The sequence below is a fragment of the Schistocerca americana genome, chromosome 5 (genome assembly GCF_021461395.2).
Source record: "Schistocerca americana isolate TAMUIC-IGC-003095 chromosome 5, iqSchAmer2.1, whole genome shotgun sequence".
Lineage (NCBI taxonomy): Eukaryota > Metazoa > Arthropoda > Insecta > Orthoptera > Acrididae > Schistocerca > Schistocerca americana.
In genome coordinates, this window is record NC_060123.1 from 645651794 (window position 1) to 645677230 (window position 25437).

Consider the following 25437-nt stretch of genomic DNA (forward strand, 5'->3'; position numbering starts at 1 on the left):
GAAAAAGACGATCGTGTGTAACCCAGCTCGCGCTATTCGTCCACGAGACTCAGAGGGCCATAGACACGGGTTCCCTGGTAGATGCCGTGTTTCTTGACTTCCGCAAAGCGTTCAATACAGTTCCCCACAGTCGTTTAATGAACAAAGTAAGAGCATATGGACTGTCAGACCAATTGTGTGATCGGATTGAAGAGTTCCTAGATAACATAACGCAGCATGTCATTCTCAATGGAGAGAAGTCTTCCGAAGTAAGAGTGATTTCAGATGTGTCGCAGGGGAGCGTCGTAGGACCGTTGCTATTCACAATATACATAAATGACCTTGTGGAGGACAACGGAAGTTCACTGAGGCTTTTTGCGAATGATGCTGTGGTATATCGAGAGGTTGTAACAATGGAAAATTGTACTGAAATGCAGGAGGATCTGCAGCGAATTGACGCATGGTGCACGGAATGGCAATTGAATCTTAATGTAGACAAGTGTAATGTGCTGCGAATACATAGAAAGAAAGATCCCTTATCATTTAGCTACAATATAGCAGGTTAGCAACTGGAACCAGTTAATTCCGTAAATTATCTGGAAGTACGCATTAGGAGTGATTTAAAGTGGAATGATCATATAAAGTTGATCGTCGGTAAATCAGATGCCAGACTGAGATTCATTGGAAGAATCCTAAGGAAATGCAATCCGAAAACAAAGGAAGTAGGTTACAGTACGCTAGTTCGCCCACTGCTTGAATACTGCTCAGCAGTGTGGGATCCGTACCAGATAGGGTTGATAGAAGCGATAGAGAAGATCCAACGGAGAGCAGCGCGCTTCGTTACAGGATCATTTAGTAATCGCGAAAGCGTTACGGAGATGATAAATAAACTCCAGTGGAAGATTCTGCAGGAGAGACGCTCAGTAGCTCGGTACGGGCTTTTGTTGAAGTTTCGAGAACATACCTTCACCGAGGAGTCAAGCAGTATATTGCTCCTTCCTACGTATATCTCGCGAAGAGACCATGAGGATAAAATCAGAGAGATTAGAGCCCACACAGAGGCATACCGACAATCCTTCTTTCCACGATCAATACGAGACTGGAATAGAAGGGAGAACCGATAGAGGTACTCAAGGTACCCTCCGCCACACACCGTCAGGTGGCTTGCGGAGTATGGATGTAGATGTAGATGTAGATGTATTTACATGGAATTGGCAAATCCTGAGCTACTAAAGAAGTGTTTACATGGGAAGACACAGATTGTGAATGATACCTTCAATAGTGTTGTGTGGTGCCATGTGCATAAAAATATATTTGTTGGCCTTATGACTCTAACGTTAGCAGTGTCTGATGCTGTAATAACTTTTAATGGTGGTAACTATGAAAGACTTAAAGTTCTGGAGAAGTTAGGGGTAAGATTTGGACAGAACACAGCTAAAGAAGGCTGTGGGAACTGGATGAGCTTTGTGTACGTGAAGCAGAGTTAGCTGCTTAGCAAATGACAAAAGAAGCAAGAAACAAAAGGAGGAGGCCAGCACTGGGCTGTTGTGACACTGAAGAAGACACAGACTATGGGCCAGGGCAATTATAGTGCATAAAAGACACAGAAATGTAAGTCTGTATAAGATTTTGTAATAAAAAAGTTTCAAACCTCAATACTAATGAACTACATTTTTTGCAATAAATGACCCGTTTTCTAAAAAAGTACTGATGGAAGAGACATGAAATTTTCACAGCATGCTAAGTGTGAGTTTCAACACATATGGAACTAGAATAATTAAAATATCTTGAGTTATTTTGTTTTTATGTTAATTTATTTACAAAATTCTGTCAAAAAGAGTGTATGGAAAAAAAGATAACATGTCCCACAATACAATTTTAGTAATAATTCTAGTTCAGTGTATCTAGAAAGATGCATTCAATAATTACAGAAAATTGTAAATTGGTGGCTTAAAATATTTCCATGATAATGGGTCACAAAATTGGATAATTTGACGTTGGTAGCATAGGACATAGAATGTCCCCTTAACAAAAACATTTGATAGAGCTGAGCATTCTGATCATAACGCCATGTTAAATACATTCCAAGTATGTGAAGATGTATGGATGAATGGTGAACTACGTAAAACTGCTTTTTGGTAGCATAATATAGTGTCAGAACAACGTCACAGGAAACGCATTGTTTACTTTATTGATTCCGCTCAACAATTGCACTTTAAGTTGTAAAGTAGATTAGCAGTAGTGACCACGTATGTTCTGCAGTGTTCTAGAACAAAATTTTCACATGTGATGAGAAGAGAAAAATAAAGGGACGTCTGCAATTTCTCGCCATAGGGCTTGATAACACTGCTAGTATCCAAGGCTGAAGTATTGTCGACTGTAACAATTCTATACAATGTGCCACTCTTGTCCCCGCATTAGCCGTTGTATTGTAGCAGACTGTGAAACATGGCAGCTGAATTGTCGATCTGCACCAAGGAGGAAACGAGGGTAGTGATTCGATTTTTGTTTGTGGAAGGTGTTCACCCGCAGAAATATTTCGTCGAATGAAAGAGCAGTATGGTGACAGCTGTTTATCATGACGCGAGATCTGAGAATGGATAGAGCGCTCACTCAGGGAAGGTAAGGCAGGCCATGGACGTCAACAACTGGGAACAATTTGAAAGTCGCTCAAGGTATGCTTATGAAAAACAGAGGAGTCACAGTGGACGAAATCACCAATACACATCAGTCACGGTTCAGCGTAGTCCATCTTGCACGACAGGCTAAATTTTCGGAAAGTGGTCTGCAAGGTGGGTACAGAAAGGATGGTCAGCGAGGCACAAGGCACAAGGGATGGATGCCATTAGTAAACATTATCATTGCAAGGGAGATTGATTTTAACAGGAAATTTTTACTGTAAATGATACGTGGGTGCATCATCACGAACCTGAAAGCAAGGCCGCGAGCATGGTTTGTAACCACCCATCATCACCAGGAGTTAAGAAATTTGACGTCAATCATCAGCTGCTAACACTACTCTGGGACATGGAAGGAGCCGTAGCGGTTCATTTCACGCCAAGAGGCGTGAACAGTGAGAACTATTTGATGTGTTGCGAACTAAACTGAAACCTACTATGAGACCCAAACGTCAAGGAAACTGCGAAAAGGCGTCATCCTGCGGCAAGATATCGCTCGGCCACGTTCTGCCAAACGGGTGGTCCAAACAATAAAGGAGTTGGGATTCGAATTCCTGGAATGCCCTCCATACACTCTGCACCTGGCTCCCAGCGATTTCCGTATGTTTGGACCATTGAAAAAAGCGCTCAGGGGAAGAAAATTTGTAGCCGATGCGGAAGTCATTGATGTGGTTCAAAATTAGTTACAAGGGCAACCAAAATATTTTATTTGGTGGAATCAAATAACGTGTGAAACGTTGAACAAAGTGAGTTAAAGTGCAGGGCGTATTCGGATAAATTTAAGGAGTGGTACCAAGACTGAATTAAGCTCGTTGACTAACCTGTAAGTTGTATCTGTAGTGCTAATGAGAGAGCTGTCTCTTCTTTGATAAGTAGTACAGACAATTTAGATGTGGAAATGTTTAACTTTACGGTTCATTGTGCTTGCAAAGTGAAGTACAGAAGCACAAATATGCGAGGCATGAGTTTTTTTTCCCTTAATCTTACAGAACAATTACGTTATGACACTAGCGCCAGATATACAAGATATCGACCATCCATCTCTGTTTTATTCCACCATTATCTTTCCCCATGTTCATCTCTGTCTTACTCCACCAGTTTCCTATAACCATGTTTAGATCTTGTATTCCGAGCATTATGATCGTATAATTGTGTATTACAGCAATATGCAGTTTAAGTGATACAGAGCAATAAAGATATCGTCAGAACGCCTACTTCTACATCTACTTACATACTCGACTGTTCACCTATAGTGCATATCAGAGGGTACCTTGTACCACTACCAGTCATTTCCTTTCCTTTTCAGCTCAAAAATGGAGCGAGGAGAAACTACTATCTTAACGCCTCCGTACAAGCCCTGATTTCTCTTACCTTAGCTTAGTGATCCTTAGGCGAATGGTTTGCTTCATTGATGAGCTACAATTTCCAAAAATTCTTCGAATATACCGACGTCAACTATTCGCCTTGCCGACTGTCACCTTTTTGTGCTCGTTCCATTTCATATTGCTTCACAGCATTATGCGTAAATACGAGTATTCAATCGATGCGACTGTCTCAGGCATCTCACTACTAACGCTTTATTCGATCATGGCACGATATTTTTCCTACTCATCTGAATTAACTTTTATTTTTCTACATTTACGGAGTATATATATATAGAGAGAGAGAGAGAGAAAGAGAGAGAATGAGAGACATCCAACCAAACTTCCCTGGGGCGCTGCTGGCGTACACTTGTCTCTGACAAACGGTCACCATCGAGGACAGCATATTGGGTTCAGTTACTTAAGAAGTTATCGAGTCACTCATATATCTAGCACCTGACTTATATGCTCGAACCTTCGTTAACAGCATGCAGTGAGGCACCGTGTTAAAGGCTTTTTGGAAATCTGGGAATATGAGATATATCTGCTTAATTCTGTCCATGGTTTTCAGGGTATCATGTGAGAAAAGGGCAAGAACGATGCTTTTTAAATCCCTGCTCATTTGTGAGAAAAGGCTTGTTCCTCTTCAGGGAACTCTTCTACCTCAGGGAAATTTATTATATCTGAACTAAGAATATGTTCAAGAATTCTGCAACAAACAGATACTACGGATGTAGGACTGTAATTATGTAGGTTCGTTCCCTTGTCATTTTTGTATGCGGGGGTCACCTGCACTTAACTGCAATTGTTTGGGACTCTGCATTGGGCGAGAGATTCACGATAAATGTAGTCTAAGTAAGAGATAAGTGCTGCAGCATACTTCCTTTAAAACCGAAATGGTGTTCCTTACGGATGGTGACTTCTTTGTTTAGAACTCTTTCAAAAGAATGGTTCAAATGGCTCTGAGCACTATGGGACTTTACATCTGTGTCATCAGTCCCCTAGAACTTAGAACTACTTAAACCTAACTAACCTAATCACATCACACACATCCATGCCCGAGGCAGGATTCGAACCTGCGACCGTAGCAGTCGCGCGGTTCCGGACTGAAGCGCCTAGAACCGCTTGGCTACCGCGGCCGGCCTTAGAACTCTTTCTGCTGCTTCTCTACATCAGGGATGCCTATTATTACTTATTACGTCCTTCATATGAGATTCTGTACGACAGTCGAACAACGGTTTGTTTCTGTATCCCCCCTACATGAGTGATTTCTTAAACGCGAAATTTAAAACTTAAGCTTTCCTTTTACTGTCTTCTGTTGCCACGAATTTCTACTACGTTTTTCGTCATCTGTGCTTTCTTCTTTGAACCGAGAGTGCAACAATCGCTGCTTTCTCAGAATTTTCCGAATTTTGTTTTCAAATCATTGTGGGCCTCCGATAGCTGAATGGTCAGCATGACGGACTGTCGTCCTAAGGGGCCCGGCTTCGATTCCCGGCTGGGTCGGGGATTTTCTCCGCACAGGGTCTGGGTATTGTGTTGTCTTCGTCATCATTTCATCCCAATCCTACGTGCAGGTCGCCCAGTGTGGCGTCGAATGGAATAAGACTTGCACCAAGGCGGCCGGAACTGCCCCGTAAGGGGCCTCCGGGTCTATGACGCCTAACGCTTATTTCCATTTCCATTGTGGGCCTTTCTCAATCTTAATCGAATTATTTGTCACATATTTCTCCAGATCACAATCTACAACCCGTTAAACTTTGCCCATAATTCCTCTATGTTCATCGTATTGAAACAAATTGATGTCCACTGTCTAATTGGGATGCCAATAATTGCTTATCTACTCTTTCTAGCATACCTGCAATGAATCCATAGACATCGCAGTCTATACTTGGTAGATCAAAGGTTCCTCCAACTAATATGGTATTATCTGAATATTCCCGCGCTGCTGAGCGTGGACTTTCTATGAACGCCTCTATAAGGGATACGGCTGAGTTGGGTGACCAGCACAAACATCCGATAATTGACAATGATTGACCTACACGTTTACTGGTGCCCAGATAGCTTCACAGTCAGACTCAGTTTTGGCCTTGGACCACACAACATGGTGTGGTGCCTAATCTGTCTTTTTCTATATGCATTCCATGCTCCCCTAAACATTTCGGAGCTTGCTACATCGGGTTTCTGCCAGCTCTCTGTTCTGAGAACTATTTGAGCATGATGAATTTTTTGGAGTGTCATTATGGAACATTCTTACGAATACTTCGACTTATACTATTAAAATTGTAACACTCAAAATGTCTTTACTTTGTACGAGGCCTCACTTCTCTCTCCGCACACTCGCTGGCGAGTGTTCGTCAGAGGATTTCAAACTACTGCAAGGCCTAAAAAATCCCATGGTCACAAGTACTCTGCTATCCATGTAGTGTATAGTAAACCTTTTCTCTACCAAGTGGTGTCCCACAACCTTCCACCTCTAATGCAGGCCTAGCAATCTACTGACAAGACCACCACGGAATTGTGGAACATTTGGTTGAGGCCTTTCACATGGCTCCAAACCACAGGACCCCGATTAACTGTGGAAACAATGAATTCCAGAATAAGATTTTCACTCTGAAGCGAAGTGTGTGCTGATATGAAACTTCCTGGCACATTAAAACTGTGTGCCGGACCGAGAGTCAAACTCGGGACCTTCACCTTTCGCAGGCAAGTGCTCTACCATCTGAGCAACCCAAGCACGACTCACGGGCCGTTCTCACAGCTTCACTTGTGCCAGTACCTCGTCTCCTACTTTTCAACTTCAGAGAAGCTCTCTTGCGAACCTTGCAGAAATAGCACTCCTGGAAGAAGGGATATGGCGAGACATGGCTTAGCCACAGCCTGGGGGATGTTTCCAGAATGAGATTTTCACTCTGCAGCGGAGTGTTCGCTGATATGAAACTTCCTGGCAGATTAAAACTGTGTGATGGAAAGTAGGAGACGAGGCACTGGCAGAAGTGAAGCTGTGAGGACGGCCTGTGAGTCGTGCTTGGGTAGCTCAGATGGTAGAGCACTTGGCCACGAAAGGCAAAGGTCCCGAGTCTCGGACCGGCACACAGTTTTAATTTGCCAGGAAGTTTCACAATGAATTCTGCTTGCACCTTGCAAACGAGGCCCGCACCCTTCACCACTTCTGTCAGCTACCCATAAGAACTGAGGATGGCCTCATAACCTAAGCGACAGGCGTCGTTGTTGACGACATGAGCTGTAACCTCAAGATAACTACAGCCTACACCTTCGATAGCCGCAGGCAGTGCCTTCTCCACATCCCAGACGAGAGTATCACGCAGACATACCGAGCATATATTGGACTTCTTTCGAGCCCTCGACGATAATTCCCTAAGGGTCTCCATAACGCACCTAACACTGGAGCCTTCGATAGCTAACAAACCCCTCCTCCTGTGTGCCTGCTTGGACCCTGCTAGAGGGTAAAATGAGGAGACCAGACGACCAGCCTCCACAATGACTCTCCCTCCTAAAATTATGCTTGCTCATTACGTTTGTCTTTGGCTATTTTGTGTATTTTAGAGCCCATACTTGGAGCATTACGATTTTATTTGATAGCTGCATTATTATATTCATCAGTTTACACTTAAATCGGACTTTGGCATTATAGGCTGCAATCGGTAACGTAGCTGGCTTAGCCAAAACCTTGTTTCTGTACACAACCTCCAGTATACCTACTCCAAATGTAGTTAGTATGTCAATGGACAGTTTAAACATGAAAATGGCATTGTGAAATTTGAAATGTACATTGTGTGTGTTATTGTAATCTTCGTCCTTCCTAAAATGGTTTGTCTTTAGATTTGTTTTTGTTCACACTCTCATTTAGCATAGAATACATTAGCTGCATTCTTTCAGAAGCTGGCAGTACGCATAATCCATACTGCCACTTGTTTCTGTGCTTGCCTACTTTGCTTAGTACTTTAGCCAACAGTTTCATTTGGTACCTCGCCGTGTTTATTCCGTAAAAAATACTGTTATCTATGTGATTGGGATCTTATTTTTAGCCACAGTGTTTTGACACAACTTATATGTGATATTAGAAAGGGAAGCTTTTAATCAGAGAAAAATGACGAATGAAAAGACCTTTCAACCGACTAAATTTCCACTTGATATTTTATTTGAGCAACCAGTTTCTTTGAAATCGATGGAAGGCTTTTAAACATGGCGTCATAATATCTGCGAGCAGAAGTGAGTTAGTTAGGCCATTTCAAAGTCTTTCGATTTTTGAAGATTTTTTCTTCTGTTTCAGTTGTTTATCAGCTTCTCACTTCCATAATTGGGTTAGTCCCGTCATCTTGCTCTTTTGAATTTAACACCACCACACTCTTTAACACAGCATTCATTCAAGGCCATTGGCAGTGTAATTGCCCGTGGCATGTAGCCATCCCACATTAGCTCTTGACTTATGGGGTCACTGAAGTGCGAAGTTAGCCGGAAGTAATATTGTTATGTAGCTCTTACATCCGTCATCTTCGTAAGCAACAGCTATGAGCTGGAGATGATCATTTAATGCTACAGTTTTTACTCAGGTCTGATGTGGGCCGAAATGCAAGAATGTTTTTTACATATATTGAAATCTTTAAATATATCATTGTAGTTTGTTGTACACCACAAAAATATGGACCTGCTAAAAATATTCTGAAGACATTTATTTAACTGCAAGAAAATGTATCATATTCTGATATCGTTTTAAATATCCTCCATCGACTCGCCACCGAACGATAAACAATGTGGACTGCAACCTGTCTTACCAGAACCCAAAAAGTACCCTGCTGCAGCTCTCCCCGACTACTGACAAGACATTATTCTGTTTGTGCTGTGCAAGCCTTACAATGCACACTCCATGAGCGGTTTATTTTTTGGTGTCGAGAAATCACATTCTAAACAAGTATCAAGAAGACTTCAGCAACTGTCATAGCAGCTCGCCATAGAGAGACAAGAGCTGACCATCATAATCTTTCTGAACTCAACACTGTGGATGTCTACATTTTACTCACCATCATAAATTTTACTGCCAGCGCAGTACAATTTTTCTTCTCATACCTGATGTTTCAACAACTGTGCCTAATGCGTGTAACTACAAAGTTGCATTGGCAGCAAGTACCATCAGTAGCAGCTTTTTAGTTTCGTTACTGGCTCTGATTTCTGCCACCAGTGATGTCTCAACCCCCTCCCCTCCTCCTTCTTCCTCACTGCTTTGGGTAAAACTGGCAGGAGAAATCCTAGATGGCGTAATAGATTAGTTCTTCTATGCAAAGAAGGTGTGAGATTCAGACATCAGTGTGAATGACCGACTTTTGATAAGTGAAAGTTCAGGTTGGACCCATCACGTCTCTTGGTCTTCGTTCTCACGGTGGACAGTCCCTCACAACGTTTTCACACCGGTCGGGTTCCAGTATGGAGTTCCAAGAATGGTATTATGTGTAAATTTTTTACCTTCCGGTTTTTTCGGTATTTTCCATTATTTCTATGCACCTCGATTTTCAGTTACATGGTAATAGTAGTGGTAGTGTGCTTATACATTCACCTCACTGTAGATAAACATGCAATCACAAAGTCATTTCATCCACACACAGACAACAAAAACAACAACAACAACAAAACACACATACACACACACACACACACACACATGCAAAAACATGTAAACAGACATGTAAAAGCACATCACAGACATACATGTAACCATGCATGCAATCAAGTACATACACACAGTACACAAACGTACACATTCACACTCCCTGCCACTTACCGTGCACACACTGGTACTTTCACAAGCTTCCACCAAAACACTAGACATGCACAAACATGCACTCATATGCACACTTTGTATGATAAATATCTCTTCATATGTTTGATGAGGTTAAAATATTTTTGAAGTAAATGATATGTTGCACTGATAAGACTATCATATTAGCAGCTGCTCATAAACTGTGTTAGACCTAAAATATACAGCGATAAAGACGAAGATTATTGTGAGGGTACATCAGAAAGTCACACTGTAGCCACATTGTAATAATTATCCATCATCATGCTTGATAAGCTCTAAACTGGATACGCAGGAGTCGATGTGTGTCTCTGCTGTGGCTAGCCATATGAACATATCTTATTACTGAAAGTGACTACCAGCAGTAGTGCAAAGACAGAGTAGTATTAGTAAACGTCAAAATGGAGGGATAGATACCGTTACTGTACACCTCAGTAGACACACACAGCTGAAATTTTGACATATGTACGCATATTATGAGTCACATGCCACTTGATACTGTTGCTTTTCACTGATGGAGAGTATTGTACTTCAGTAAACCTTTCAGAGTTCCTCCCCCTGACCCTGCAATAGAGGTTTAATATATTTTCTTATTTCATTTTTAAATGATGCCATTAAGTTTTTATACGCTGCAGTCTGTTTTCGAAAATACAAAAATTACTCTGAAAAATTACTGTTTTCCAAATGGGTATGGGTGTGTGCATTGTACTTAACGTAAAGTTTAAGTTACATTGAGTAATGTGTGAGGATAGGGACCGATGACCTCAGCAGTTTGGTCCCATAGGATTTTAACTTAAATTTCCAATTTTCATATACCTAGAAACATTTATTCGATTGAATTTTAAAAGCATTGCTGTCGAGAAAATCTTGTCAATACTGTTTTACTAGTCTATGTGTTACATTATTATTCTACCACACGTCAATAATCAGTAAGTGAAATCAAAACAAATTAAGTGGAAGTATTATTAAAAACAAGTTGTCAGTTACATATATTTTGAAATACAAGCTATTGGAAACTAAAACTAATTTCAGTTTTCAGGACTGGTAAAATAGTTAAGACTTTAAAATATTACATGTACCATGATAAAAGAACCTTGTTCTGTTTCAGGGTAGAAGATGGCATACAACCAACGAAGTACGGCTTAACTTTTCGCATGTCATAAAAATTGTTCTAAAAGTATTTGCCGTTTTACTCACGGTGGAGTACTGTACAAGAAAAATTAACAATATATTCCAAATAACTTCAAAGCACCGTACAGCACTTAAACACGTAGAACGCGAAATATTTGTAAATACTGCACAATGCACAACCTCATGTCTAACAACAACAAACACTAGAAAATGGCAGAACTGCTTATGGCCTTCCCGTGTACACTCCTTCATACGATTCAATCGCTAGACCGAAGTACTTACCACAACACATTGTGTGTTCCTATGTGCACTATCCTCTAGGTACAATAATCTGCCATAATGTATTCAAGTCAACCTTCAATGTGGCTCAAAGCTTTCGATTGCTGTGCTGAAACCTTGATAGGCCTTCCTGTTGGTTTCGATTGATTGCATTTCCGCTGATTTTTTATTGTTATACGAATTAACATGTTTCGGCTCAAGCCATTACCAGAATCATATTAAGAGTCACATGTCCACAGTACGGCTATACATATGAATTTGACGAGATAAAATGTATCAACAGTCTTCTAACGTGACTCCGATGATGGTTTAAGACTAAACGAGCTAATGCATAAAGTTAAAAAATTAAGGTGATCAAGGTGAAAAATTGCATTAATTGGTACACATAAAGTGTATGACCTAAAACAGCAAATCACATGAAGACTCAATAGCAGGGTCTACCAGGTGTGACCACATTGTCAAGTATGTGCACGAGTTTTTTGCGTAGAATAAATGACCTACATCTGCTACCATTAATTTTTATGCCGCACAAAATATTTTGTTTCTGCATTCTTGGACTGTTGGCCCAAAAGCTTTAGCTGAAGACTGGAAAAGTGAGGGATTAAGGTTACTTTACCCACCGGAAGTGACCCCTTCCGTGGCGGAAAACTGAACTGTGGAACAGTAGCCTCTCTAGGCAGCTACTGGTGTTCCCTATAGATCGTTATCAGGTCATCTATTATTCTACATAATTATTAATTATGTGCCATCGTCCCTGTCCCAATACTTATTCTTTGCTGCCGACCCACCCTCACATTAAATACAGATCCTAATAAGTTCAGGATAATGTTATATTATAGAGATGGGTAGAAGATATTAATTAATCAAAATCCGAAACTATTCTGGTTCATGAATGAGATTTTCACTCTGCAGCGGAGTGTGCGCTGATATGAAACTTCCTGGCAGATTAAAACTGTGTGCCCGACCGAGACTCGAACTCGGGACCTTTGCCTTTCGCGGGCAAGTGCTCTACCAACTGAGCTACCGAAGCACGACTCACGTCCGGTACTCACAGCTTTACTTCCGCCAGTACCTCGTCTCCTACCTTCCAAACTTTACAGAAGCTCTTCTGCGAAACTTGCAGAACTAGCACTCCTGAAAGAAAGGATATTGCGGAGACATGGCTTAGCCACAGCCTGGGGGATGTTTCCAGAATGAGATTTTCACTCTGCAGCGGAGTGTGCGCTGATATGAAACTTCCTGGCAGATTAAAACTGTGTGCCCGACCGAGACTCGAACTCGGGACCTTTGCCTTTCGCGGGCAAGTGCTCTACCAACTGAGCTACCGAAGCACGACTCACGTCCGGTACTCACAGCTTTACTTCCGCCAGTACCTCGTCTCCTACCTTCCAAACTTTACAGAAGCTCTTCTGCGAAACTTGCAGAACTAGCACTCCTGAAAGAAAGGATATTGCGGAGACATGGCTTAGCCACAGCCTGGTTCATTATTCATGTCCTATGAGCATACATTTTCATAAATTCCTCCAAACTGGAAAAACACAATTTTATGTTACTTTGTGAAGACACTAGCAGTAATATTAGATCAAACTCTAAACATGGCTGGATACATTTAAAACTTGCGAAAAGAATTAATTACTCCACGCACAGCGAAAATCAACTTCTGGAAGCATTGGTCATTCAGCAGTTCACTACAGCAATGACATACTACAAAGGTATTGTCATGAAATCTAACACTACTCCTGAAACGAAATAAATGTCTCCGTGACATTTACCATTTTGATCGTACTTCACCAACCTGCCTACACTTATTTTCACTACATAGACAAAATGATAGCTTCATTCATCCTTGTACGTGACAGTGGATGCTTGTCAAACGGAACCGGTCGTGATACATTTTACTGAGCAAGTGAGTGTACTACATTGCTCGGAAACAACCTTCCCTTCGGTCTCTCACATAGCAGATTCGCATTTCAATCTCTGAAAGGTAGCTAACTAATGGCTTCCTTAAATAACAGTAATGTTTGACTTGTTTCAAGGTAGTTACTCATGTTCCAGGGCGCATCGCTATAAAAAAGCCTATGACCATTTCAGTGTCTTACAACCCATTACTATCAGAACCTTTTTACTTCACCATTTTTGTCATATTCATATCAACATTTCAACAGTTATTATAATTAATGTTATTATTATTACCTTTATAGTTATTTCTCAAACACTATTATTTCTACTCTCTTAACTCTCCCACTACCAGTGGAATTACAGTGGCTGTTTTGGCATTGTTTATATCCAAACGTGGCCTCACCCCTATTAGGCAGTTGTTTCACATACCACTTATGTATCTTCATAATTATCTATAATAGTACAATAATATAAAAAGGTTTTGCTACTCACGTCAAGCCTGTTGGTTTGGATAGTTGAAACAGTTCACACTCAATTGTATTAAGATTTATACTCGAGTCACTGTAATTTTTAGTGTTCAATTTCAATTGGTCCTTTGCACCTTATCATCTGCCACATATGAGTAACCATACAGGATATTACAGTAAACAACAACTTTGACTTAACTTGACTATCTGATTGTTTTCTTTTTTTCAGAGTGCCTATTGCCGGAGGTTGAAAGGATTCCATTTGGTGAATGCGAACAAAATAACTGATTTCGTACTGAAAATTTTGAAGACAGCTCTCTCAGAAAAGTTGCAGAAAAGGGTAAGAAAAAATTACTCACTCGACTTTTCATTTTGTTATTCACTGCTCTTATTCCAATAAATGAGGGAAAATCATACAACAGGCAATATTTCTGGAGAATTGAACGCAATTGAGACCACGTTTGACTGCTTGATCTCCAGTATGCGCCAGTAATACATCTTTGTTGCGCAATTAAAACATAATTTTTCACGCCACGACTCGAAATCTCATAAAATATCTCACTGACTACATCCATAATGTGATGTCAGCGTGTTCTGTGCACAAAATACTTAATAATGATTGTATGTATATGATATGAAAAGCTTCATTCGTGTAGCCCATCTCTTGTCGCAAGAGGAGCGTTTTTAGTGGACATAGCAGTGTAGATTTCCATCAAATGAACTGGGCAAAGCTAGAACTCGACTGAAAGTCTATTGGGAAGGCCATGAGGCTTTCAGTCGCGTAGTCCAAGGGTGATACAAGTACAATGTCGACTGATGCAAAGTGTAAGACACCTGAGGGTGAAAGAGCTACAACACTCATTTTCTACACTGCCCAAGTCATATAAACTCAGGGTCGAGGTTTAGATATTTTACGACCGCGTGCGTAAACCTAACGTACATGGTTTTCCCGCAATTGTTTCCTTGCCTCCCCACTGTCAGCTAGAAGTGTAATCCTGCAATGTGTGTGATTACACAGTTTGGGGAGACACACGATGGGATCCAAGTTTGACAAGATCCAAATATATTCTGGTAACTAAATACTTTAAATTTTGGACTGCATTGTTCACAACTAATATACCGATAGTCGCTGTGATCATCCATTAGCACTTCACCCATGGTCTCCGCTGAAACGTAGCGAAGTCCACCGTTGAAAAGTGAACCACTTGGTACAAATCCCTGGAGCACAACACATAAAGTCCAGGCATTAGTCAGTTCTTGTGGAGTACTTAGTCTATCTCTCGAGAGTACATGCAGCCGGTTGCGACACGGTTGTTCGATGATTTATCTGGAAGATATACGGTCGAAAAGTATCTACACTCATGATATTTGGTTAAACCGATTATACGTTTCTCTATCATTTTTTATGTTTCCATTGCTTGTCCCGTAACCCACCCGATGCGGTTGATTGTTGCTCTGTCGACACGACACCCGATTTCGGAATTTGTCATTGTCAAATAAATCACCTCCAGTGAACTGATAACACTGATATGAAATACAGAAGTTTCGTGGTATGAATATTAATTGCGTAAACTGCGTTCTGCACTCACGGCGCCGATACTGCACCATACATGCACCACGGAACTTTTACAACCGCGCTCTGCGTTCACCAAAGGGCAAGTATCGACAACTGCATGGGGGATGGGCAACTGCCTAATAAGCAGTAGATTCCGGGATCGTGTTAACGGTACAGACAAATTTTCACTCATTACAGCTGATGCTGCACAAAATCTGCAGCTGATTTCAATAACCCTTTCGCTTTCCCCCCCCCCCCCCTCCCCCCCCCCCCCCCCCCCTCCCCCCCCCGCCACTCAAACCTCCGGTCAACCTTCAGTTAACATAATTTAGTAAATGTTCCTGCTATATAATAAGCTTTGTGAATCCCCACAAGGTTGCAAATGCCTCTCTCCTTGTGGTTTATTTACATCCCCACTTAGTTAGAGTCATGCTCACAAATGGATTAGTTTGTGTATCGTCGGGATAGAACTCCTCCACTTGGTCCAGATGTCCACCCAATCCCAAATCCGAACTGTCTCAGGCCAAATAAAAACTCCATATTCAAGTCTTGAAGTGAAAGTAACTGCATATTGCACAGTTGTTTTTTAATCTCTTCTAAGGCGCATTGGAGTTCGTCAGTCCATTGCCACAGAATCTGGTTAGTAAGATGCAGATGTAAACACTCTTATCGCTTGGTGTTGGCGGTGCGCCAGCGGGGACGCGCACACTAGTTCTGCTAGTGTGCGCGTCCGGGATAACGTTCCGCTGGCCACTAAGTCCTTGTCTAAGGTCAGTGTCCGCGCACAGTACATAAGCGAGCGCGCTCTCGCGCTCCCCTTATTCTGTGTCTTGCTGCTGCAGAGGCAACTGCATTGAACGCCGCCAACATGCCCTACAGGAGGAATCGTCGTAGCCGCACAACAGTCTACAAAACCATAGAAAACATTGAACTTACAACAACATCAGGAGACAAGAAAAATCGCATTCCAGTGAAGAGTGTTGCAGCCCACGCTCTCGTCGATGGACCTTGTGTATTTCTTGGATGTTCCCTTAATTTTAGCTTGGATATAAACGACACTTTCTCACATGGAAATGGATGGATCACCGTTGCCATAGTGAGAGGTGGTAGCGGAGTTCCTAGTGTACCTGGTCTTGAAAGTTTTAATGATAGAGATGTAATTGCCTATCGTACCTATCATATGTTTGAAATTGGTAGTAAAGATTTTGGTAAATCAGCTTATGACTCAACATCTCCTCTTGTCTTGTATACTCGTAGCAAAAGAAAAGTTAATCAAAATAACCACTAATAAACTCCCTATACTATCCACATCGCCTGAGAATTCCTCTAAGCTGTGTTTTGAAAGTGATGTGCTGGAAGTTCCTTAACTACTTGTAATTTTTTCTCATCGGGTTTGTATCCTTGTTCATTAATTACATGTCCAAGAATCTTAATTTCATCCATTCAAAACCAGACTTCTTTAAATTTGTCATTTCAACTGCCTATTCAAAAGTGATGAGTACCTCTTCTTTTTTCTTAACATGTTCTGGGTCAGAATAAAAATATCAGCTACACACATTGTCACTTTTTTAATTAATTTTTTACCAAGGACTGTGTCCAATGATCTTATGAAGCTGAGGCAGAAACATTCGGGCGAAACCGTAGTACACAGTACTGGTAGTTCCTTACTTCATACAAGGATGCTGTGTACTGCATGGAATTCTTGTGCAAAGAGATCTGCCAATATCCCGGCCTCAGGTCAATACTAGAATGAGATTTTCATTCTGCAGCTGAGTCTCCACTAATATGAAACTTCCTGGCAGAGCGAGACTCGAACTCGGCTTTACTTCTGCCAGTATCTCGTCTCCTACCTTCCAAACTTCACAGGAGCTCTCCTGCGAACCTTGCGGAACTAGCACTTCTGGTAGAAAGGATATTGCGGAGACATGGCTTAGTCACAGCCTGGGGGACGTTTCCAGAATGATATTTTCACTGTGCAGCGGAGTGTGCAGTGATATGAAACTTCCTGATTAAATTTAATTTTTAAACTGTTGCCCACCTTCTGTTTAACACTACCAACAAGCTATTGCATCTTGTTTTCCTCATTGCACACCTGTTCTAAATGATGTGCCTAAGCATCATGGTTTGGTATAATGGCCTGCACCCTACGTTTACACTCCTACATTTCCCTAGTCTGCCTCACAAAGTGCTCATCATAGACCGCAACTTTTTTGCCGAGTCCCTTTTGTACTTCATCGATATCAGATTCGACTGTCTCAAAACGTTTCGTATTTTCTACGACCTGCCGATCTAACTGAGCTGTGAGTGCGTCTGTCTCCTGTTTACGTTTCGTCACCCACCTTATTTATAACTTTGTCAGTTTGATCAATCTTTGCAGTTAGTTCCTTGGTACTGTGATCTATTTTGCAAGTGTTTTCTTCATATCCCAACATAATATCCATTAATGTCGTTAACATGTCAGACTCAGACCTTCAGTCTTCTCGTCTGAATGTATCCAGGAAACGTGACCAATCATCACCTCGACTTTGCATGTCTATTGACAAACTACAGTCCCTGAACAATGCATCATTTGTGATCTCGTTATCTGACATCATGAAATAATATATTTCACGCAAGCAGCGAAAAAAATATAACTGAATCACAATAATTGACTTTTACAGTACATGAAACATAACAATAAATCCAACTGCAATGCTTTAATAGTTTCAGCTTCGTATTCAGTGCTCAGAAGTAAATCAGACATAGAGAACAATGAAATAATATAGGAATGAAAATATATTTATACGGTGATTCAGTTCTGATTTAGCACTGCATTACCAAATCATCATGTGCCAAAGCGAAAACACTGGACAACGACATTTATCTTACTGATACAAAGTTGAAATACAAATATTATTAGTTGCCGTAAGTACCTTCACTAGTAACCGTCTGCGTGTGCTGAAATAGTCTGATCAAAGTTTTTTTTATCTGTCATTCCAGTGTTTAATTGCGTAAGAAATCGATGCCCTGCATCAACTTTACATTAGACAACTGTCTGCTCAGCGTCGAGCGCTGTGTCCATTACGTCGCGCCCCTACATCGCCGTGAGCTTATTTTAAGTCAATCATTATTTTTAAATTACGCGGTATGTATGACTTTCCACAACATTCAAAGATATTTTCGCTGTTTATGTCCATGTCATTCACAATTTTTAAATTAAAAATCAAATCGGCGTTTCTTCACCAATGATGACGAGTTCTAAAACGCATGTTGACTTGTAAGATACCTGGAGATAAAACAAGTAAATCGCTCACGTTGTACGCTCCCCCGTCACATAAACACAGGGACAAGGGATAGATATTTTACGACCGCTTGTCTAAAACCCACATGACTTGATTCCCTGTGACTGTCTTCTAGCTTCTCCCACATCCAGCTACAAGCATAGTCCGGTAAGGTTTGTGATTTCACACGTTTCAGAGAAGCACGGTAAGATCCAAGTTTATCTGACAAGATCCATAAAATATACATGAAATGTATTCGTAGTTTCGAATATGCATAACCATCAGCTTTACAATGGAATGACGACAGTGAAAACTTCTTTTGGGCCGCGACTCGAATCCGAATTTACCACTTATCGCAAGCGGTCGCCTCACCTTAGGCTATCTGAGCTGGCCAGACCCAGCCTTCCACATGTCGTCAACTATGTGTCAGCAACTTGCAATCGTAGATGCACGATGTACACTTCTGTCCATTAAAATAGCTATACCAAGAAAAAATGCAGATGATAAACGGATATTCATTGGACAAATATATTATAAGAGACCTGACATGTGATTATATTTTCACGCAGTTTGGGTCCATAGATCCTGAGAAATCAGTACGCAGAACAACCCCCTCTGGCCGTAATAACGGCCTTGATACGCCTGGGCGTTGAGTCAAACAGAGCTTGGATGGAGTGTACAGGTACAGCTAACCATGCAGCTTCAACACGATACCACAGTTCATCAAGAGTAGTGACTGGCGTATTGTGACGAGCCAGTTGCTCGGGCACCATTGACCAGAAGTTTTCAGTTGGTGGGAGATCTGCAGCAATCGAACATTTTCTGTATCCAGAAACGCCGGTACAGGACCTGCAACAGACGGTCGTGCATTAGTCTGCTGAAACGTAGGGTTTCGCAGGGATCGAATGACGGGTAGAGCCACGGGTCGTAATACATCTGAAATGTAACGTCCACTGTTCAAAGTGTCGTCAATGCGTACAAGAGGTGACCGAGACGTGTAACCAATGGCGCCCCATACCATCACACCGAGTGATAAGCCAGTATGGCGATGACGAATATACGCTTCCAATGTGCGGTCACCGCGATGTCACCAAACACGGTTGCGACGATCATGATGCTGTAAACAGAACCTGGATTCATCCGAAAAAATGACGTTTTGCCATTCGTGCACCCAGTTTCGTCGTTGAGTACACCACCGCAGGCGCTCCTGTCTGTGATGCAGCGTCAAGGGTAACTGCAGCCGTGGTCTCCGAGCTGATAGTCCATGCTGCTGCAAACGTCGTCGAACTGTTCGTGCAGATGGTTGTTGTCTTGCAAACGTCCCCATCTGTTGACTGAGGGATCGAGACGTGGCTGCACGATCCGTTACAGCCATGTGGATAAGATGCCTGTCATCTCAACTGCTAGTGATACGAGGCCGTTGGGATCCAGCACGGCGTTCCGTATTACCCTCCTGAACACACCGATTCAATATTCTGCTAAAAGTCATAGGATCTCGACCAACGCGAGCAGCAACGTCGCGATACTATAAACCGCAATCGCGATAGGCTACAATCCGACCTTTAGCAAGATCGGAAACGTGATGGTACGCATTTCTACTTCTTACACGAGGCATCACAACAACGTTTCACCAGGCAACGCCGGTTAACTGCTGTTTGTGTATGAGAAATCGTCTGGAAACTTTCCTCATGTCAGCACGTTGTAGGTGTCGCCAGTTGCGCCAACCTTGTGTGAATGCTCTGAATAGCTAATCATGTGCATACCACAGCATCTTCCTGTCGGTTAAATTTTGTGTCTGTAGCACGTCATCTTCATGGTGTAGCAGTTTTAATGGGCTGTAGTGTATATTCCCTACCGCAGAGACATTTTCATTGAAAGCTGATTGGCCAGTGTCGGCGGATAGATACGATACTGCGGTGCCTGTGTTATTCCAAATTACTGTGGAATGTCCCTTCTGACACGTATGCATTAATGTACCCCAACACCACCTACAGAGAGGTCCAGTGCATCAGCGAGGTGCTAGACTGTTATCCGTCGATCATTTCGAATGAGAAATTCCGCACATTCCAGTACTGCAGGAGTCACAGCTATGTGCTGCCAGCTGGCACGAGGGAGATCGTAGATGCGCGACCTTACTGCGATGATGAGGGAAGCCTCGCCCATCGACTCACCATGCTTTTGTTCACTGCCAGGTCTCTGTAGATATTCTTCAAACACCTATGAGTATCTACGATACTCTGGTTTTCCCCCAAAAGAGACTCAGTGACAGCTGTCCGGTTGGAATGCATCTTCATTGCAGACGCCATTTTGAAAAAATGGTTCAAATGGCTCTGAGCACTATGGGACTCAACTGCTGTGGTCATAAGTCCCCTAGATCTTAGAACTACTTAAACCTAACTAACCTAAGGACATCACACACATCCACGCCCGAGGCAGGATTCGAACCTGCGACCGTAGCAGCAGCGCGGCTCCGGACGGGAGCGCCTAGAACCGCACGGCCACAACGGCCGGCGCCGTTTTGAAGGCAACATATAGCGCCGCCACTTATCGGAAGATCATGAAACTATAGGATCTGAAGTATGAGTATTCCACTATGTCCCAGAATATATTCCGCATTTCTTCGGCCGAAATTGACGGAGAAATAATATATATTTCCTTGCTTATTGGATCATACTCGTAGTTTTTAATCTGTAATCGAACATTCTACAAAGATTTTAGAGCTTAGTACAAGACAAAATGGTGCCAGCTGTAGAAGAAATTACTATGAGGAGAGTTGCTTTTTCTTACACTCAGTAGTCCTCTGACTGCTCTATGCCAATCCCCTCCTCTTAGAGTAGGAGTTACACCAATTGTCATGGGTAATTTTATTGTTTGCGATAGGCACTTCTAACAGAACAGATTGACTGCTATAATGAAAGAATAAGCTGTGAGCTGGTTGGGAAGCAGGTGATCCACGTTCGCTCATTTGCGACAGTCACTCAAGTGCTAGTAAGTCAGTGAATCCTTAAAGAGCTGATACCCACTTCGCTTCAGCTATCTGACCAAGACTCAATCCCCGACTCAGACTTCCATATTTCGTCGTCCATGTGTCGTAACTATACTCTTACATCCTGTTAATGTTATTCCTGTACGGGGGAAACATGTTATTTGATAGCCGAAGAGGTTAAGGCAACAGCTAGTGATAATCCGGAAATTCAGCTTCCAATAATCCCAGCCCTGCACAAATTTTCATTGTCGTCAATCCCTTAGACTGCTGGATGTGGTTCGTATAGACATTTTCAAGTCAGCTTACCTTGGTTACACTGTAGATCGCTAAAGCTGGAATCGTACCAAAAGACATTCTAAGGCAGGCTACCGATATCTACCAATCACAATGACGGATCGAAGCTCATCTTTCATAGTTACGTTGCATTGTAATACATGTGTACTACTTTACATCTGCGGAGCCGATTTAAACTAGTGAGTAAAAAAAAAAGAAAAAAAAAGAGGACCAAATATCCATATTTGGTGTAAAGTAAGCTCTACCTTATTGGCTAAAAAGGGTGTATATTGTGTCCGCAAAGTCTCTCCGCAGCAGCAAACTAAACATGTCCCGCCTTTCGTTACGCGTAGCCGGCCGCTGTGACCGAGCGGTTCTAGACGCTTCAGTCCGGAACCGCCCTGCTGCTACGGCCATGGGTTCGAATCCTGCCTCGGGCGTCAATGTGTGTGACGGCCTTAGGTTAGTTAGGTTTAAGTAGTTCTAAGTCTAGGGGACCGATGAGCTCAAATGTTAAGTCCCATAGTTCTCAGAACCGTTTGAACCATTTGCGCCACGCATACGGTTGTCAGCACATTCATGTCGCTGCAAAAGCTAGGGGCCAGGGTTCACTGCTAGTGGTTGCAGTTAATTTGGAAGAAGGGATTCAACATTATCACAATTAAAACAATGCACTTAATTGATTATAGTAATTACAATTAAATACACTGCACTCATCAATATCAGAGCAGGTGCTAGAAATGGTGGTGGTTAGTGTTTAACGTCCCGTCGACAACGAGGTCATTAGAGACGGAGCTCATGCTCGGGTTAGGGAAGGATTGGGAAGGAAATCGGCCGTGCCCTTTTAAAGGAACCATCCCGGCATTTGCCTGAAGCGATTTAGGGAAATCACGGAAAACCTAAATCAGGATGGCTGGAGACGGGATTGAACCGTCGTCCTCCCGAATGCGAGTCCAGTGTGCTAACCACTGCGCCACCTCGCTCGGTGCTAGAAATATTCTTCTCTTTCCTGAAGGCATAGTTAAACACGTTTACATTTTTTTTACGAACCCGTTTACCAGTAGTTTACGTGTAATCGAATGCCCATAATTAATTATCGCTGTCTTCAGTTCATCTATTGTCTTTGTGTTATTTTGATACACAGATCCGCTGAGTGTGGGATAAGAGACTTTTCTTAATTATTCTGTCTCTATAGATTTCTTCTAAAAGTCGTAGCGACCAGTGTGCCGCACGAGTACTAGTGTTGTCTTGTTGGAAAAATAATTGATTGACCTCATTTTTATTCATCTAAATAGATAAATTACCTGGGAACAATAGACATCAGAAGTGGCGGTGGTATCGAAAGAGATCTGGCTTATAATTCGCACAAGCATTACGACCACCCACTCTCGGATTTTCTCTGCGTGCAATGGTGTCTCTCTTAAGGCATATTTTCTGATGACCAACTTCGTGAATTTTGGAAATTAACGTAGCCAGATCGGTGGAACCAAGCCTGATCAATGAAAAAGGTTCGATGTGAAACACCAGCTCCATATCAGTTAAAAAATCGCTGAAACCATTCAAAATACGGTACCATATTTGTTTCGCATGGTCCATGCTATGTAATTGTTGCAGAGCAGTAATTTTATACGGATACAGCCGCAATTCTTTGGTTACGGTCTTCTGTGCTGTCGTACGAGTCCTTAGCATCTTGCGCTATCCTCACTAATTTTGTTGGACTCTGCGACATGATGTCGGAAATTTCGTCGAGTTTTCGTTACGTTTAAATTGTGGGGCTATCAGTACGTGGTGCATCATGCTGTTGTATGGGATTTGCGAATTATGTCACGTACAGTGCCACGAAGTGGACGAAGCTGCAAAACGCAATCTAAATTGCCGCCTCACGTGCTCTTAATGTTGCCTCCAGTACGGAAAACCTCTTTCACTTAAAACCCTCTCGCTGTAATACTACGGGTTCTCAGTACACGCAGGTTACGCAAGAACTAGACAGAAACACAACTGACACCTGCGATGCACTCGCAAAACTACTTCCCCCACCCTACCACTGCAGGTCCACGGAACAGGCGCAGGCGAGACTTAAATGGGCTGCCACCCTGACGCTCGCCACGGGGCGAGATGGGAGACACGCCGCCGCGGAGAGAGTTGGCGGCCGCACAGTACTGGCGTAACGGACTGTAGCCCCACAAAGAACAGGCAGTGTCACCCGCTTTTCATAATCTATTGTTTGTGTTCTTTCTCTTTAATACCGGGTGATCAAAAAGTCAGTATAAATTTGAAAACTAATAAATCACGGAATAATGTAGATAGAGAGGTACAAATTGACACACATGCTTGGAATGACATGAGATTTCATTAGAACCAAAAAAATACAAAAGTTCAAAAAATGTCCTAGAGATGGCGCTTCATCTGATCAGAATAGCAATAATTAGGATAACAAAGTAAGACAAAGCAAAGATGATGTTCTTTACAGGAAATGCTCAATATGTCCACCATCATTCCTGAACAATAGCTGTAGTCGAGGAATAATGTTGTGAACTGCACTGTAAAGCATGTCCGGAGTTATGGTGAGGCATTGGCGTCGGATGTTGTCTTTCAGCATCCCTAGAGATGTCGGTCTATCACGATGCACTTGCGACTTCAGGTAACCCCAAAGCCAGTAATCGCACGGACTGAGGTCTGGGGCCCTGGGAGGCCAAGCATGATGAAAGTGGCTGCTGAGCACACGACGACCAACTTCGCGCGCAAGAGATCTTTCACGCGTCTAGCAATATGGGGTGGAGCGCCATCCTGCATAAACATCGTACGTTCCAGCAGGTGTTTATCAGCCAGGCTGGGGATGATGCGATTCTGTAACATATCGGCGCAGCTCTCACCCGTCACAGTAGCAGTTACAAAACCAGAATCTCGCATTTCCTCGAAGGAAAAAGGCCCGATAACGGTAGATGTGGTAAATCCAACCCATACCGTGACTGTCTCGTCGTGCAATGGAGTTTCCACGACAGTTATAGGATTTTCGGTAGCCCAAATTCTCCATTTGTGGGCATTAACAGACCCTCGGAGCGTGCAATGAGCTTCGGCGGTCCACAACACGTTACTCAACCAATCGTCATCTTCGCCATCTTTTGAAGCGCTCACACCGTAAATGCCCTCCGCTTCACTAAATCTCCAGGTAACAGTTCATGATGCCGATAGATTTAGTAAGGATAGCATCGGAGGGTACGCCTCAGTGCCAACGAATCAGTAGTGTATGGAATGCCGGTGCGACGTGCGACTGCACGAGCGCTGACTTCCCCGTGCATAGACGAACTCGCAACAGTCTCCATTTCTTCCTGAACTGTCTCAGCAGCATTACGCCTTATGCTCGGTCGGCGACTACGGGGCCTATCGTCTAAATAACCCGTGGCTTCGAACATCGAAATCATTCTCGCCACAGCTGCATTTGTCAACGGACCTTTACCCGTTCGAATCCCCTTCCCATGGCGATAGGATCGTAACGCTGAACTATCAAATTCCCCATTCTGATAATACAGCTTCACTAAAAGCGCCTTTTCAGGTAACGTCAACATGCTGTGACTGCTGGCGCATCTGATTCTCTCTCTCATTACAGCTCCTTTCATACACGATTGTCATGCGCCGTCATTGACGTTTTGCTGTCCAGCACCATCTGTCGGACATTTTGTGAACTTTCTTTTTTTGGTTCTAATAAAACCCCATGTCATTACAAGCATGTGTGTCAATTTTTACCTCTCTATCTACA

General features: G+C 42.5%; 1 protein-coding gene across 4 annotated transcripts in view; it reads left to right on the forward strand.

Moving 5' to 3' along the window:
* LOC124615270 (retinol-binding protein pinta-like) overlaps positions 1-25437 on the forward strand; it is a 152393-nt gene that overhangs the window by 98472 nt on the left and 28484 nt on the right. For all 4 annotated transcript variants that reach the window (XM_047143017.1, XM_047143018.1, XM_047143015.1 and 1 more), the window contains one exon: positions 13836-13946. In XM_047143017.1, coding sequence (XP_046998973.1) covers positions 13836-13946 — 111 coding nt within the window. The remainder of the gene's footprint in view (positions 1-13835; positions 13947-25437) is intronic.